General features: G+C 42.0%; 1 protein-coding gene across 18 annotated transcripts in view; it reads right to left on the bottom strand.

The window, feature by feature from the left end:
- The window catches only part of trol (terribly reduced optic lobes), a 114,693-nt gene that overhangs the window by 68,070 nt on the left and 30,834 nt on the right, over positions 1–15,789 (bottom strand). For all 18 annotated transcript variants that reach the window (XM_076541722.1, XM_076541723.1, XM_076541724.1 and 15 more), the window contains exons 2-8: positions 11,014–11,179; positions 10,639–10,938; positions 10,398–10,566; positions 9,994–10,154; positions 9,541–9,690; positions 8,912–9,175; positions 8,578–8,694 (exon numbers count right to left, since the gene is read on the bottom strand). In XM_076541722.1, the coding sequence (XP_076397837.1) occupies positions 8,578–8,694; positions 8,912–9,175; positions 9,541–9,690; positions 9,994–10,154; positions 10,398–10,566; positions 10,639–10,938; positions 11,014–11,179 (1,327 nt within the window). The remainder of the gene's footprint in view (positions 1–8,577; positions 8,695–8,911; positions 9,176–9,540; positions 9,691–9,993; positions 10,155–10,397; positions 10,567–10,638; positions 10,939–11,013; positions 11,180–15,789) is intronic.

Below are 15,789 nucleotides of genomic sequence, written 5' to 3'. Positions count from 1 at the left end.
TAACGCGCTGTGACTGCGCTAGTGACTGACCGTGTCGTTAACTCAACCAGATGTAATTTGACACGATGCGGTTGATTATTTTAGTGTAACTTGATACTCTGTTAACTTGACGCTGTGACTAACCGTGTCGTTAACTCAACCAGATGTAATTTGATGCGATGCGGTTGATTATTTTAGTGTAACTTGATACTCGGTTAACTTGACGCTGTGACTAACCGTGTCGTTAACTCAACCAGATGTAATATGATGCGATGCGGTTGATTATTTTAGTGTAACTTGATACTCTGTTAACTTAACGCTGTGACTAACCGTGTCGTTAACTCAACCAGATGTAATTTGATGCGATGCGGTTGATTATTTTAGTGTAACTTGATACTCTGTTAACTTGACGCTGTGACTAACCGTGTCGTTAACTCAACCAGTTGTAATTTGACACGATGCGGTTGATTATTTTAGTGTAACTTGATACTCTGTTAACTTGACGCTGTGACTAACCGTGTCGTTAACTCAAGCAGTTGTAATTTGACGCGATGCGGTTGATTATTTTAGTGTAACTTGATACTCTGTTAACTTGACGCTGTGACTAACCGTGTCGTTAACTCAACCAGTTGTAATTTGACACGATGCGGTTGATTATTTTAGTGTAACTCGATACGCTGTTAACTGAACGCCGTGACTATCCGTGTCGTTAACTCAACCAGATGTAATTTGACACAATGCGGTTGATTATTTTAGTAATGCGATGTAACTGACTATGTAACTTAATATGCTGTTAACTCAACGACTGATTACGTTGATAGCTCAATGTGCTGTAACTCATGTTAGTAGTGTGTCGTTAACTGAACTGTTAACTTAATACTGTGACTGCGTTGACAACTGTGTATGATGTACAACTCTATGTACAGTCTGACTTTGTTAACTTAATACTGTGACTGCGTTGACAACTCTGTGTGTGATGTACAGCTCTATGTACAATCTGACTTTGTTAACTTAGTACTGTGACTGCGTTGACAACTCTGTGTGTGATGTACAAGTCTATGTACAATCTGACTTTGTTAACTTAGTACTGTGACTGTGTTGACAACTCTGTGTGTGATGTACAACTCTATGTACAATCTGACTTTGTTAACTTAATACTGTGACTGCGTTGACAACTCTGTGTATGATGTACAATCTGACTATGTATCATCAACATATTTTTTAGTATAATATCAGAGCAGAAAAGTAACGTCGCTAAATTCCAGAACCCGTTAGCGGCAATATAACGACAGTCTGCACTCAAGTTACAATAAATAGCCGTTCCGTTACAGTATTAGAGAACCGTAAAGAACGAAGATAATCTTATTACACAAAGTTGCAGGAATGGACCTCGTGAATGATCGACGAGCGATCCAGAGGCTTAACTTCCGACTGATGCACCGGTGGAGAAAGCGGCGAGAATTTGTGAACGGCCGACAGTTTCGAAAGATTTACAGATCGGTCGTGAGCAGCCAATGCTTCGGGGAGATTGGGCGAAGAGGAGCCTCGTTCTGGTACGCCCCCGCGGAACTTGTAACGCGACACCAGTTATGAATAGAGCGATCAACTAAGGGAGAAAAAGAGGAGGAAGAAACAAATCGAGAGATCAACGCATTACCATTCTTCTGATAGACAGATTTATGCCTAGATTTATTAACTTAAATTCTAATGCGATGCTATATCTTCGGATTTACAATTCATCCGTACACAATGTCATTTAGTTTATAATATATGTAATTGTACGAGGTATATGTAAGAGGTTTCTTTGTAAGTAGAGGTACAAAGAGGTGTAGGGATTTTAGAGATACAGAGATGTGGAATGTAGGAATATGAGGACATGGGAATTTAGGATATAGCAATTTAAGAATTGTAGATGTATAATTAAAGGAAGGGATTTTTTTCATTACAGTGATCTACAATCTGTAAGTGTAAGAATATAGGATCCACAGATGCAAGGATGTACAAATCTAAGAAGCTACATATGCAAGGAAACCTAGGAATCAGATGTAGACATCCACAGTCCACAAATTTATCTACACTTCAACTTACAAAATAAACCCAATAATCTCGGTAAGTACCTATTTGAAAAAGTACCGACTAATTCATCTAAATCTCCCACAGATTTCACGAAAACGTTACTCAAAGAAAGGAAGAATCACGATCGCCGCTCGAGGACCGATTACCGTTAACGTTGTCCGTCGAAAGAATACGCGAAACGAAACGACCCGTGCTGTTTCGAGCGAGTAACTGGCGAGAAGAAGCGTGGGAGGTTGTTGTAAGCGCCGCGGCTCCGCGGCGTAATGCGGAAAACGTCGGGACGCCGAGCGTCGCGTCGTTCGCAAACACCCGCCAATGAGTGGTGGCGTGATCGTGCGCACCAGACTCCGCTCGAACGGAACGGAATGGCAAACCGGCAGGAAAATTGAAAATCCTTCGATTATTACCACCGACGGCAACAGCTTTATCCGGCTTTTAAATCCTCCAGCCAGAGGGTGATTTTGTTTGCGGAAGGATTCCTTTTTTGTTCTACGGGTCAACAGGCTGGTCAAGGTACTAAGGGATTCGTGGACACTCCACCTGTTCAGTGTTATAGTTGCGGTTCGTTAGGGCTCAGACTGATCCTGATTGATTGTTGGGAATTTTCAGGGGATGAACGGATCATGCTTTTTCTACTGAGATATAATTTTATTGTGGATGACTTGTTCATTAAAGGGAAATTATAAGCAGGTAAATATAATTGATCCATTAAAATATCAAGGCTCTTACTAATTTATGTTACAGCAATTTTATAAACGAGGTAAAGATATGTACACTAACGTTCATAAGTATCCGACGAAATATGCATTCGCGTTGCATGAAAGTTATTCAAGTATCTAACTAAAATCGATTTTTTTTCTGCGAAGGTCAGAATACTGGAACGTTTTTCGATTGATAATTCTCGTTTGGAACTCGTATCTCGATGGAAAAGAAGCTACAGACGAACTAAACCGAAACTGTCGAGTGCGTAGCGTTACCTCCATTCTTATCTCCATTGAGGGAACCTAAACATCTACCAACAGTTTACAAACACTTGAAACATATCGAAGAACCCTCTGAATACGTTCTGCGCCATAGAAATGAAACACAGTAGAAATGAAAATTTTTTTTAGAATCGAAAGCGTTTCATTAGATTCACAAATTTGGACTTTGTACTTCTGGACATGAATTTTACTTTCACACTTTCATTGTATAATTTGTACTTAAAAATTAATTCTATTACGTTATGACACCTCGAGAAAGATAATAATAATTATTACAAATGATATGATAACCCTAAATGCCTTTCGTACAAAGTTCAACTGTGTTTTATGTAACGAAACCAAGTGTCCGGATACTTATGGACGGTAGTGTATCTGAAGAGATGAAACTTTATGAGCAGAAAAAGAGATGCTATACAAACATTACTGTGAACTTCTTTTACAACATACTGTTAAGCACAGAGGAATAATGTAACTTCGTAAAGTTAGCGAATATTTGAAAGAGGGTAAAAAAAGAATGTTACAAATATCCACTAAAACTAGCCTGCCATAAATCCTTCGTATTTTACAACATAGTGAACTACATTTCAGGAGGTCTTTAAGAGCATCACGATCACCCCATACCGTGGGATGTTAATCTCCGCAAGATAATCCAAGAAATGTCCAGTTACAGCATGTCCAGAACAAAAGGTAGACGAAGTTGAAGAAGTCCATTAGTATGAAAATGCGATAGGAAGACGAGAATTTGAATAAACATACGGCGGAAGCTCCCGTTCCTACCAACGTGCGCTCGCGTTTTTCCTCGCCCCGTCATGTCCGCGGTTCAGACAAGGCGAGCACGAACCTCTCAACTTATTTTATTTAAACTTTTATAATTCGAAGACCGAACGTGTTTCTTGCGGGCCGCCTTCAACGACCCAGTAGTATGCTTTACGATGGCTCAGACCTGGGGTTGAATCGCCCTTTTACCGCTGAAATCGTCCCTCCTTCTTTCATTTCTAACCTTAATTTTCATTCATTAAAGAATACCCATCGAAACTTGATTTCGGAATTGTAAAAAAGTTGGTTAAATGTCCGAGGAAGTGCTCGGTTTTCTTCGAAGGTTATATTTTAAAGAATTTGTAACACAGTGGCAATGTAACTGTTTTTTTTTTGTCACAGGTGATCATCGTTACGAGCGCCATATAAAAATAGGAGTTGCAGATATACTTTCGATGACGAGCTCAAGTATGACTGTACAGCTGACTCTCGTTATATTGCCACATTTGGACATCATATTACTTCGCAAGACACGAAGATCTACAACATCTAACTCTACACGCTGCATATCGTCACGCGCTCCAACTGCATGCTAGATATCGTCACGCGCAACAAAGTCCGGATCCCAAAACTTCAAAGCAGTAAACAAAATTTGCAAACTTTGGTGCGAAGGAAGAGAATCGCATTAATTGTAGTAACACGCCAAAAAAGAGAACCGAAAGCACATGATTTATTGTTAGCTCTCCAGTGTTTCCGCAATTATGATCCATCCGCGGCGCGAGCGCCACCGTCAGATTTACGGTACAGCCAAACCTCCGCCTCCCTCCTATTGCCGGCACAGTTTCATCAGCCACGCTTTTTAGAATTCATTTTCGGCTTTAAGCTTCATTTCTCTACGGGCAACGGAATTAAGCTCGCGAGGGGGAGAGGGAGGGGTTGTTCGTAGGGGGGACAAACGGCAGATTGGTAGGCGTTACCAGAGCAGCTGGTACACTTAAGGGGTCCACCGGTAACGAACAACAATCCTTCCACCTCCAATCTCTGATACCCTTCTCGTACTCGTGCATACGCGTGATGCACAACAACAACAATACTGAGGTTATACCGCGGCAACAATTCTCTGGCTTTTTTTGTAATTTACGAGGTTACGAACGCGACCGACAGAATTACGATCCACCCTCCTGTGGATGCGTCGCGTTTGCGCGATCCTGGATACACTTCGTTTAATCTGACGGTGGAAGGAACATTTTATCCCCGCCGATCATTGGGGGGATAGGTTAGGTGCGTTTTGCGTTATGGCTGTTTTTGGAAGTGGGTTAGCTGTAGATGATTAACGATACCACCGATTTTTATTAGCTTAGAGATTGAAATTTTGTATTGGTTCTGTAAAATAGATTAGGTCTTGAAATACTCTTTGTTGCAAATATAGAATAGGAGTACGTTTAGGTGAGGTTAATCATAGCTGACTTAAATTTAAGTTACTCAACATAGCTTCAAATTCAAGTGCTTGAAAAATAATAACTAGCTTATAGCTCTGAGGTTTATGCTGAAACCACGTTCAATCTGAGCCGAGTATATCTTACAGAAACAAGATTAAATTGTATAAAGCAATTGAACAAGATTTAAAACGAGAAAGAAGAGTCACAAGCCCGAATATCCGGAAGCCCGGTAACTTGTTAATTTATCGATCAAAACTCACGCGACATGCCTGAAATTCGCGACATGATTTATAAGTGGAACGAACGACTCTGCCAGGGTGAATTTTTAGACAAATCACCCTGTTCAACGACTCGCGACCATTTGCATACGCTTATTTTGTCAATACAGCTTGCGTTCGGACAAAAAATTCGACGGTCTTGTACAAACACCATGGGAAACGTAAACTCAAATTTCTGGTCTTGTCATCGTGATATGATAAAAAGCCTTTTACAATTTTCCTCGTGTCCTTAATTATTGCAAAAAGAATGCAAATTACGTACACAACGCGCCTCTGCGGTTATACTCCTGCGCGATTATACACATATTTCAAAGATTCCATAGATAGAAACGCTGCGCATATAAACATAGAGAAACTTAAAACTGCAAGAAACTGTAGAGACACGTGTCTCATAACCTAAATTTGCTGAGTACTCTCTCTGTTCTGTATTAGAAAATATTTTCTTCTCCAGTTGCATTTTATCGTTCAAGGAACTCAATTGTTACCGATCAAAATCATGCTCCCAAAGGTCTCTATAGTTCACCTACAGTATCACACCTCCCAGAGAGAGTACTCAGCAGCTACTAAATTCAGCCAATTAATCAAGAAGATGATACAGCATTTATGTCGTTCATTGTTTCAACGTTGATGACTTTTTTAGCATACGAATGTATATAGGCCGAGAGGACGCGGTTGACTAATGCCCTGGGACAGTGGGAGTTGACGTTTGTCGTGGCGGTGCCTAGCGTGCTGCCGTTCCACCTACTACCCCTAACTACCCCTCCCCCAGATACCCGTGTCTTCCCTTTCGAAGCCCTGTTCCGGCGTTCACGCTGGCTCGGCCCATCAGGACTCATAATTGTCCTCGTCCGAACTGGCGTATCGCGACCCAACTACACGAAAGTGGTTATGCGCATTCCTATTCACCGGAAGCATACGGGACGCTAATCGCAGATGCAGTAGCGATGGGATCAAATGTGGAACCGATACGCAAATCGCTAATGAGCTAGTTTTATTTCTTTTGCAAATATTAAAGTTTATGTATGTATTGCTTCCAGGTTAGACAAGAGTAAGCAAGGACTAACAAATGTAGAGGACAAGGGTGGAGGATCTTGAGCACTGGAACTGTTAATTGATGAGGTACATGATGGTATTGCGGGGCAGCTCCAAGGAAGCAGGAACGTCAGCAGTAGGAATGTGATACCATAATGGATAGGACAGCCACCTGTAAAAGTGAAACAGTTTCAGTACTTAATCTGAAGGGATACATGTTCTTTGTCTACTAATGTGGACCATCAATAAATAGCAAGTCCCTTCCTCTAAAAGGTATGTCATCGCAACAAATCCCAAGTATTAAAAACGTGAGATTACTGCAAAATATCGTTTCAGAGTTTGAATGGAAGAATAACTCGTGACAAGGGGAATCGAATACCCATCGCTAGAGCCAAAGAGACAACCCGACCCCTCGTCCCTCGGCAGAATACTTGAATATTGATTAAGCATGCACATCGCGATTACTGGAAGCAGGTAAAAGCGCTCCTGGTTGGGCTGCGTGTCTGCGGATATTTATACGGGACGTTGTCTCTGTCCCACCGCAACAGGAAAGTCTCCAAGACCGTGGTCCTAACCGTGACTCGTTTAAAGAAACCTCGCTTTAAAAACTTCGATAAAAATTGTACTCGCGTTTCCTTAACTTCGTTTATTTACCAGGTCACTTTGTCGTGCAAAAAATTATTACGAGCAAGAAAAATGATGTTAGAAGTTAACTCGTCATTAGAACATCCGATCGATCAGAATTAACCGTTCCACCTGATGGTACCTCTCCACGAAACGATCGAATCCATTCTTCGACTTCTAAAACCATTATCCACGGCGTAAGAACCGACCAGACTGCATGCTATTTGGTTTACGATCAGCTTTTCAAGGATCAACCTTCTCGACTCATTGTTCCGCCGCGGTCTGGCCTACTTCCAGAATGATCAGCCGAGTGGCGGAGAGCTCGTTCCTGTTTTCAGCGTGGAATTTAGTTTCCTTTGTCGCACTGCTACGTCTGGAGATCCACTCGAGGACCTAGCTAACTTTTTCGTTCAAACGGAACGCGTATCGTCACATATTCTTTGAAAACCTTGTTCGATATTGCTAACAGAGCGGCGACATCGTTTAAAACGTTACGAAATACCATCAGAAGCGAAAACAAAAGGAAGCTATTGTTGTTGAGTGATAGCAGTAAGCTCGTTGCGTAGCTTTCGAGATGTCACCGACAGTTTGAAGTCTAAATCCAGCCAATTCTCTGGACCAACTCTGCGTGGTAATAAAAATTCTTAATCGGTTGACGCACACCTTAACATGTGAAACTTCAATTTGAAATCCAAATTATTATTCGAAATGTCAGTAACAGATTTCGTTTCGCAATATTGCAGAAAAAAGTTTTTGACGACCAAGCCTGTACGCGGAGGCGTAGACTAGCAACCATGTGGCCAACTAGCCGTTGACTTCCTCGTTCTTGACCACGATCAACCACCACTCGACACCGGGTTTACGATGAAAAAAAGCGACGTAGAACAAAAGGGAGGAGAGAAGCCCTCGAGTTTTTGAATATTCAGTAGGTACATCCTGGTCGACTTCCACCTGACTCTCTTTCAGCGGGGAAAAATCGGCACGTTCCGGGTCGTATACGGGCCAAGACATGCCGACACCGACGCTGGTACAACTTTTAATTACTTTCCGGAGAAATAAAACGCCCCCAGGGGTGGTTGACTTTCATCACGTAGATCAAGATAGATCGCTTACAGAAAGATGTTTACAGTTTCGTTTACCGACAGATATTGGGCAATTTTATCAACTGCGGATGCACAGAATGGTCGTGAAATCTTCGTTATCGATGGGGGACATTTATACCGACAGAAATTAATAATGGCACATAAATCTATCGGTAATGTGGACTGAAATCTTCCTTGTCGACACAGAGATATTTTTAGCGTTCGTCCTTATCGACGCTCGATATTTTACCGACAGAGAACTCTGCCTCGTGTTTATCAACGCAAGCTCAAAAAAAGAAGTAACAGCTTTGAATAGAAAAAGACTTACCGGGGAAGTTGCAGTCGTGCTCGTCGCTTCCATCGTCGCATTCGTTGATGAAGTTGCATCGATGCGATTCCAAGATACACCTGGACACGTCACAGGCGAACTCCCCAGCGCTGCATCCTATAATTCAAGGCTCGTTACTTTATCTGACAGTATAATGAATCATCTTTTTGCATATGTATAAGAATGAAGATGACAAGAAACGAGAGATCAAAAGAAACTTGGCCTCTTTGTTTATCAGAACAAAGCAACAAAAAAGAAGTCATGCAATCTGTTTATGATACAATATGTACAATACTATGGGACGTTTCAAGGCTTATCCGAAACGACTCTGTACCTGGATGGGGGCAGCCAATTTCGTCACTACCGTCGTCGCAATCCGGCACGCCGTCACATTTCTGTACAGAGCAAATGTAACGACTTCCGTCGGAACAGCGTACCGTGTCGTCGGCACGACACCTGTCCGCGGCGGGTCTCAAAGTAGTCTCATCGAAATCTTCCTCTTCTTCTGGTTCTCGGACAGTCTGCGACTCCTCAGGTTCTTGGTTCCCTCTGAACGACACATGGCTCGCGCCGGCCGAGACTACCGAGTGGGTGGGCACTAATATGTCACGGTACCGGGTGTGTTTGGGTGATAAGGAATCAAAACATGAAGAAAGAAAAAATAACACAAAAATGGTGTGAATAGTTATACATGTATAGAGTCACCTGGTCAGCCTTTTTACAAAGGTGAAGCCGACAACTCTTGAGAGATGAAAGCATGCAATGAAGTTAATTACATCGAATATCGCGACTGCGTTATTTACTAGTAATGTACAACAGATCAAGTACGAGTAATAACATAGTAAAATGAAGTGTAACGGAATTTGAACTCAGCGAATAAAATCTCGTTAGTACCTGAGTATCGCTTTGTGTATTTACAGAGCTATCTACAGATCATGATCATGAGTTTGTCTGTTTACTCACGTGTAGTCTTAGGACAGTCCAGTTCATCGGAACCGTCCTCGCACTGGGCAATGCCGTCGCACCTGGAGTCTAATGGTACGCATGCATTTGCGTCTCTACACCTTAACTCTGTCGATGGGTCACATTCCAGCTCATCTACGTCTCTTTCAGCTGATAGTGTATTGTGTGGGTGTGTTTCATCGTGTACAAAAAGATGCAACAGAAAGTAAAAAACAACATAAGAAGTGTGGTACAATGACTAACAAATGAGAAATAATATTTCGTGCACACATAATTGCAAACTGATCGATTCCTTGACAGAGGCCCAGACACCGAAAGTTCCCCGACGTTCATCGATCTCCCGTCCGAGGTGAACTTCGTCCTCGTATGACAGCTATCGAATTACGAATCACGCACGAGATGCTCCGTTCAGGAATCGATCATTTTTCCCACCAGTACATCGCCGCGATATACCTTGGAACACTCTGAACGAGAAGCCCTCCGGACGAAGTTGGATGTTGCCCAACGAGTGGATCTGCAGCTGTTGCTCGAGGATGTTCTTCACCTCCAACTCATCCGTGAACGTCGAGCCAATGTCTAAAGTAACTTGTGACGTGAAGCTGTCGGTCGTTGGCCTAAAACAACCAGGAAAATTCTTAGCATTCCTCGAATGTCCGTAGGCTGAGCCAGAGTGACCCAGTGGCTTAGGTAACTGATCTATTTCCAATTCCGCCAGATGTGTTTTTGAAACTAAACGTATTCCAACATGTCTGCGACAATAAAGACATCTGGAGGAATCGGGAGTCAAGGTTGCTCCAGGTGCCGCAAGGTCATCACGGACTCAGTCCTGAAGAACCTTAGCATTCGATTGTGCTTACGATATTTTCACGACATTCGCATGGTGGTTCTCGTTGGGAATATGTCGTGTGTACAGTTCTTCGAGGGGTTGCGTTAGGTTGCCGCTAAGCTCCCTGTACTCCCGGCTATTTCTGTCCGCATACTCGCGTCTGTAGGGTTCAGCGACAGTCAGTGTGATCCTGTAGTATTCTGCAACACCATAACCATATTTGTAAACCTTGCACACTGTCAGCCCATGTATAACCATGAATAGTTACGTACTTATTTTTCGTGGGAACGTAGGAGGATAAAGGTTAACAAATGCGCTGCCTTCCGCTTCGCCAGACCCAGCCAGATCTTCGTCGTCCGTATTCTCAAAGTCGACCGGGTCTCTTCGACCCTCGGCGGCGTTACCGATCTCGTTTTCCTCTGCAGCCTCGTCGTATTCGTCTCCATTCTGCAGGGCGAGCTTCTCCAAGTTAGCTGGTTCTTTTTCGTTGGAAGCTTGGGCGTCTCCATCGTCGTCAGGATCTGCTGGGGGCAAATTCTCGAGCTCGTCTTCGGCGTTGTCTTCCTCTTGATCTGCGAGGATCAAAAGAAAACCGGTTGAGGTGAAATGCACCACGATGAAGATAGATACGGGTTGCGATACAATACCTGCTGTTGCCTCGGTGGTTGGCGCCGCTGTCGAAGTGCCTGTGGTAAACAAGTCGAAGAATCCTCTCTTTATCCGATGAAGCATCGACTCTCGCTGATGTGTCTCTATCAGCGGAGCTTCGTTGAACGACTGCTTGCCATCCTGGTCGAACACCAAGTCGTCATTCTGTAAATAAATAATACCATCAGTCTTGCAATTTTTTATTATAAATAAAATCACATATTTATCAAGTTATAAATTTAAAATTAATGTGCCAGGCATGTCACATTTACTCGCGAGAATCATGTCAAGGACATACAACTTTGTTCAAGGTTTTAACTCTCATTACAGAACACCTTGAAAGCATTCGACAAAAGCCGAAAGAAACGTAATCCGAAGATGTTCCCGAGCATCCACCCTCTCCATCGCTACAAATCAGTCTGTATATCGGCAAGTGTGCTCACGTGCCGCTCATAAAGAACCAATTCTCACCTAAACACGCGATATAAATTCAGAATCGACCGGCACCGCCGTGATTCGCAACAAGCTGGCCAGAATTCAACGAGTCATGGGTCAACGACGCCCCTGCTTCGCGCGAGCAGACGCGGTGAAATAAAGTATCGTTAGAGAAAGAAAACGGCTGACGAGCTTATGCAACGCGACCGTGTATCGATATTGTGCTACAGGAATAACAAACTGGATATCTCCTCAGGGACCCTACGTGACCCTTCGTCGAATCAAACGGTCCTGAAGAGATATAAAGCGTTCTTCAAGGATCGTTACTGTCCTAGTGTCCTAGTTTTATGACGGATCGCGGGATATTGGAGATTTCGGTTTGCTCTTGACTTGCAATTCATGTAGAGGATAAATCATTTAAGTCCACATAAATTACAGAAAAGTTGAACTTCGATAAAAAATTAAGTTGAATCTACTCAAGGTTTAATGCAAGTTCAAGTAACTTGTGGACTCAACGAAAGATGAACTTAGACTCAATTTAAGCTAACATGCTATTGAACTGAACCTAGAGAAGAGACCTAAAGAGACCTAGAGAGAATATAAATATAATTTTAAAGACACGTAGGTTAATGATTTAACATCTCCCAGAGATGACGTCGAATCAGTGTTGCAAAAAGTAGACAACGAAAAAAGTAACCATCTGGCGGATACGTCCAATAAAAGCTAATATTTAGCGTTCCAATGCACCAGACGCGTGCACAAGGCACGAGATGCGCCTTGGTGCAGCGCGTGACCGGAAGTACCGACGCGGTTTTCCTGCTCGTGCATCGCGTTAATGAAGCTTAAATCGGTTCAGACGGAATGTATTATTACGTTCACGCGTTCGTTAAAGCGCACGCGAAACAATCCACGTTTGTCCGCGCGGTTCCACGCGTAGGATGAGACACATCGTGTACACCCATTATGTAACCACGACCGACGCCTCGTCGAGGATAATGACACGACCTAACGCCTTTAATTTCTATTCTAACCGGACTATAATTAGACTCGCTTAAACACTCATTCAATTTTAAGGACATTTCAGTTCAACTAACAGTGCTGGATTAAGTTAGTTAGTGCTTAAGTTAGATTCAGTTAAGTTAGATTGTCAGGTACATTCACCTTGATTTAAATGAAGTTTCAGTTCATATAAATTACATTGAGTCACCTAAATTAGATTCATTTTACATAACCTTCAATAAATTTACTGAAGTGATTCAAATGAAGTTTCAGTTCATGTAAATTACATTGAGTCACCTAAGTTAGATTCATTTTACATAACCTTCAATAAATTTACTGAAGTGATTCAAATGAAGTTTCAGTTCATGTAAATTACATTGAGTCACCTAAGTTAGATTCATTTTACATAACCTTCAATAAATTTACTGAAGTGATTCAAATGAAGTTTCAGTTCATGTAAATTACATTGAGTCACCTAAGTTAGATTCATTTTACATAACCTTCAATAAATTTACTGAAGTGATTCAAATGAAGTTTCAGTTCATATAAATTACATTGAGTCACCTAAGTTAGATTCATTTTACATAACCTTCAATAAATTTACTGAAGTGATTCAAATGAAGTTTCAGTTCATGTAAACTACATTGAGTCTCCTAAGTTAGATTCATTTCACATAACCTTCAATAAATTTACTGAAGTGATTCAAATGAAGTTTCAGTTCATGTAAACTACATTGAGTCACCTAAGTTAGATTCATTTTACATAACCTTCAATAAATTTACTGAAGTGATTTAAACGAAGTTTCAGTTCATATAAATTACATTGAGTCACCTAAGTTAGATTCATTTTACATAACCTTCAATAAATTTACTGAAGTGATTCAAATGAAGTTTCAGTTCATGTAAACTACATTGAGTCACCTAAGTTAGATTCATTTTACATAACCTTCAATAAATTTACTGAAGTGATTCAAATGAAGTTTCAGTTCATATAAACTACATTGAGTCACCTAAGTTAGATTCATTTTACATAACCTTCAATAAATTTACATTGATCCTGAATTAGGTTAAGTTAACTGAGTCTCAAGTGTACACTGTCAATCGCTCATTCTTATCCGAAGCTGCATTCATCCGGCGTTTTCACGAAATCACGGAAACGTGGACACGCTCAAACAAGATAAATCCACGATAACTCGTCACGCATCCTGCAACGTTCGACGACTGTTTCAAGCTCGTTATGTTCGTGACCTCTTCAACGTCGAAATTTCTGCTCGAGAAACGCTGAAAGCTTCACGTTTTTGGAGCCTCCGAAACGCAACGTTTCAAGGAACTTGTTTCGCTCGAAGAGCTGCGAATGGGTGGTCTTTAGATGTTTCTCTTCGCGATAAAATGCTTGTACCATCAAAGATTATACTGCCACGCGCTATATCGCCATGAATTGTGTTCCTACATGTTAGATTCCCACACATCCACATACATTAGATTTCCATACATCACTTCTTCGTGTACTTCATGTGCTACTATACGCTACACTCCTGTTATATCGCCTCGTCCGTTATATAGTCTTTCCAAGTGTTCAGCAACCTAAAAGAATAAGAATTGTAATTCTAATCAAAGAGTAGGGGTGTCAATGAACCCATTAAAGATCACGAATCGTAAATGTCCATAAAAGAGCAAAAGGGGGGGAAGAATAGTATGGTGGGTCGTACAGGGTGGCATGAACGAGCTTCGAGACGAGACTTTGTTATTCCAGGCAAGTTTTACACGGGATTTCCCGGCTAAGTCCACTCTATGATCCTTTCACGACAACTACGTGCTCATACTTCGACAAAACAGCGGGGCCCGCGGTGTCCGAAATCCTTAAAATGCATGGGAAATACGTGTCGGGGCAGGTTAAGTGGCCAGCGGGAAATTCGTCCTCGGAACTTTGAAGCTTCTCGGGGACAAACTTGCAGCCAAACACCGACACTCCACCCACCGCAAACTGTCGGTCAATTTCACGCGACCTATCGCTTCTTTGATCCTCCCTTATTTGACTGCTTCAAACAACCCCCATGATGCTTCCACAACTGTCATAAATACTGACGCTATTTCTTTCATTATATTACGTGTCATTTGTTGAACGTAACCCTGAAGAACTGGCTTAAAATTGCCATATCAATTTCACGTCCTCTATCAGTGATATTTCGAAATCAGAAACCTCATTTTGGAACAGGTTGCAAGGCTCGAAAGTCCCTGAAGAAAGAGGCAGGTAAAAGAGGAAGGAGCTAAGGGTCGTTAAACTCGGTGCAAAAATGAGTCCAGCACGATGAGTCACCGCTCGTGGAGAACTGGTCCTGAAAAATAAGTCTTGCGCCTCTCCTCTGCTGTCTGTGTCGTTAAACTCCGTTTGCAGTTTGCCTGCACGTGTCGATTGCATAATGCAGCCAAGAAACGCGACTAAAAACGTTTCAAAGCTGATGCAGCTCGCTATAACGATTCCACTAACTTTTCTTGCTGGAAACAAACAAACGGATAATTATTACCCGGCACGGTCATCTGTCATAATGAAAAGAGAATACAGCCTTATCTTCTAGTTGTAATTTAAAAATATAATCTTGATTATAAAATGACGTTGTATATCCAAAATGGCGACATATTGCGCAGTACTTCAAATTAGATCACCCTGGATAGCACACCTTGTTTTCATTCTCATGTAATTAAGAAGTCTCTATGAAGACTAGTGGCATAGACAGTAGACCTTCTGTAAACTCGAGGCACATGTGACTTCACAATAGACATGTGCTCAGGTTATTCAACCATATGAAGTCCTCTGCTTTCTTTGTTGGTCTCTTTGAGCTATTGTAATTATCGAATACTCTATTTAGCTTTATAACAGACATTTATTGCCCTAGACTTTATAAAAGTGGAGTATGACACACATAGGTACGCAGCTCCATGAACCTCGTACAGCATCTCAGAACTGTTCTGCTGCTAGCTTGAGGGTACGCTTCAAACTACATGAAGGGTAGCTGAAGATACTTCATATCAATGAAGCTGGTAACTGTTTTAAGATTGTACCTCGTTTATAACACTGCACATGCGTCCTCCTAGAAGACTTTCGACCCGCTGCATCCACCCTAACCTACGTCAATATTAGGCTACTCAAACGTTCACGGGCACCTGTCTGTCTACGACAGTTTGATCACAGGGAGATCGGAGCAGAGGCTCCAGGTGAAATATGGCGGCCCAGGATCAGGTATGGAACGTCTCTCAAAGGTCAAGACCCGGCACGTTCCGCGAGGCGGAGAGAAAGAAATCCCCCAATTCGAAGGACTTTCCCGGAGGCTTCAACTTAACGAA

Source organism: Megachile rotundata, chromosome 16, assembly GCF_050947335.1.
Source record: "Megachile rotundata isolate GNS110a chromosome 16, iyMegRotu1, whole genome shotgun sequence".
Lineage (NCBI taxonomy): Eukaryota > Metazoa > Arthropoda > Insecta > Hymenoptera > Megachilidae > Megachile > Megachile rotundata.
Note: the sequence above shows the minus strand (reverse complement) of the source record. Positions and strands in the feature narration are given on the sequence as shown.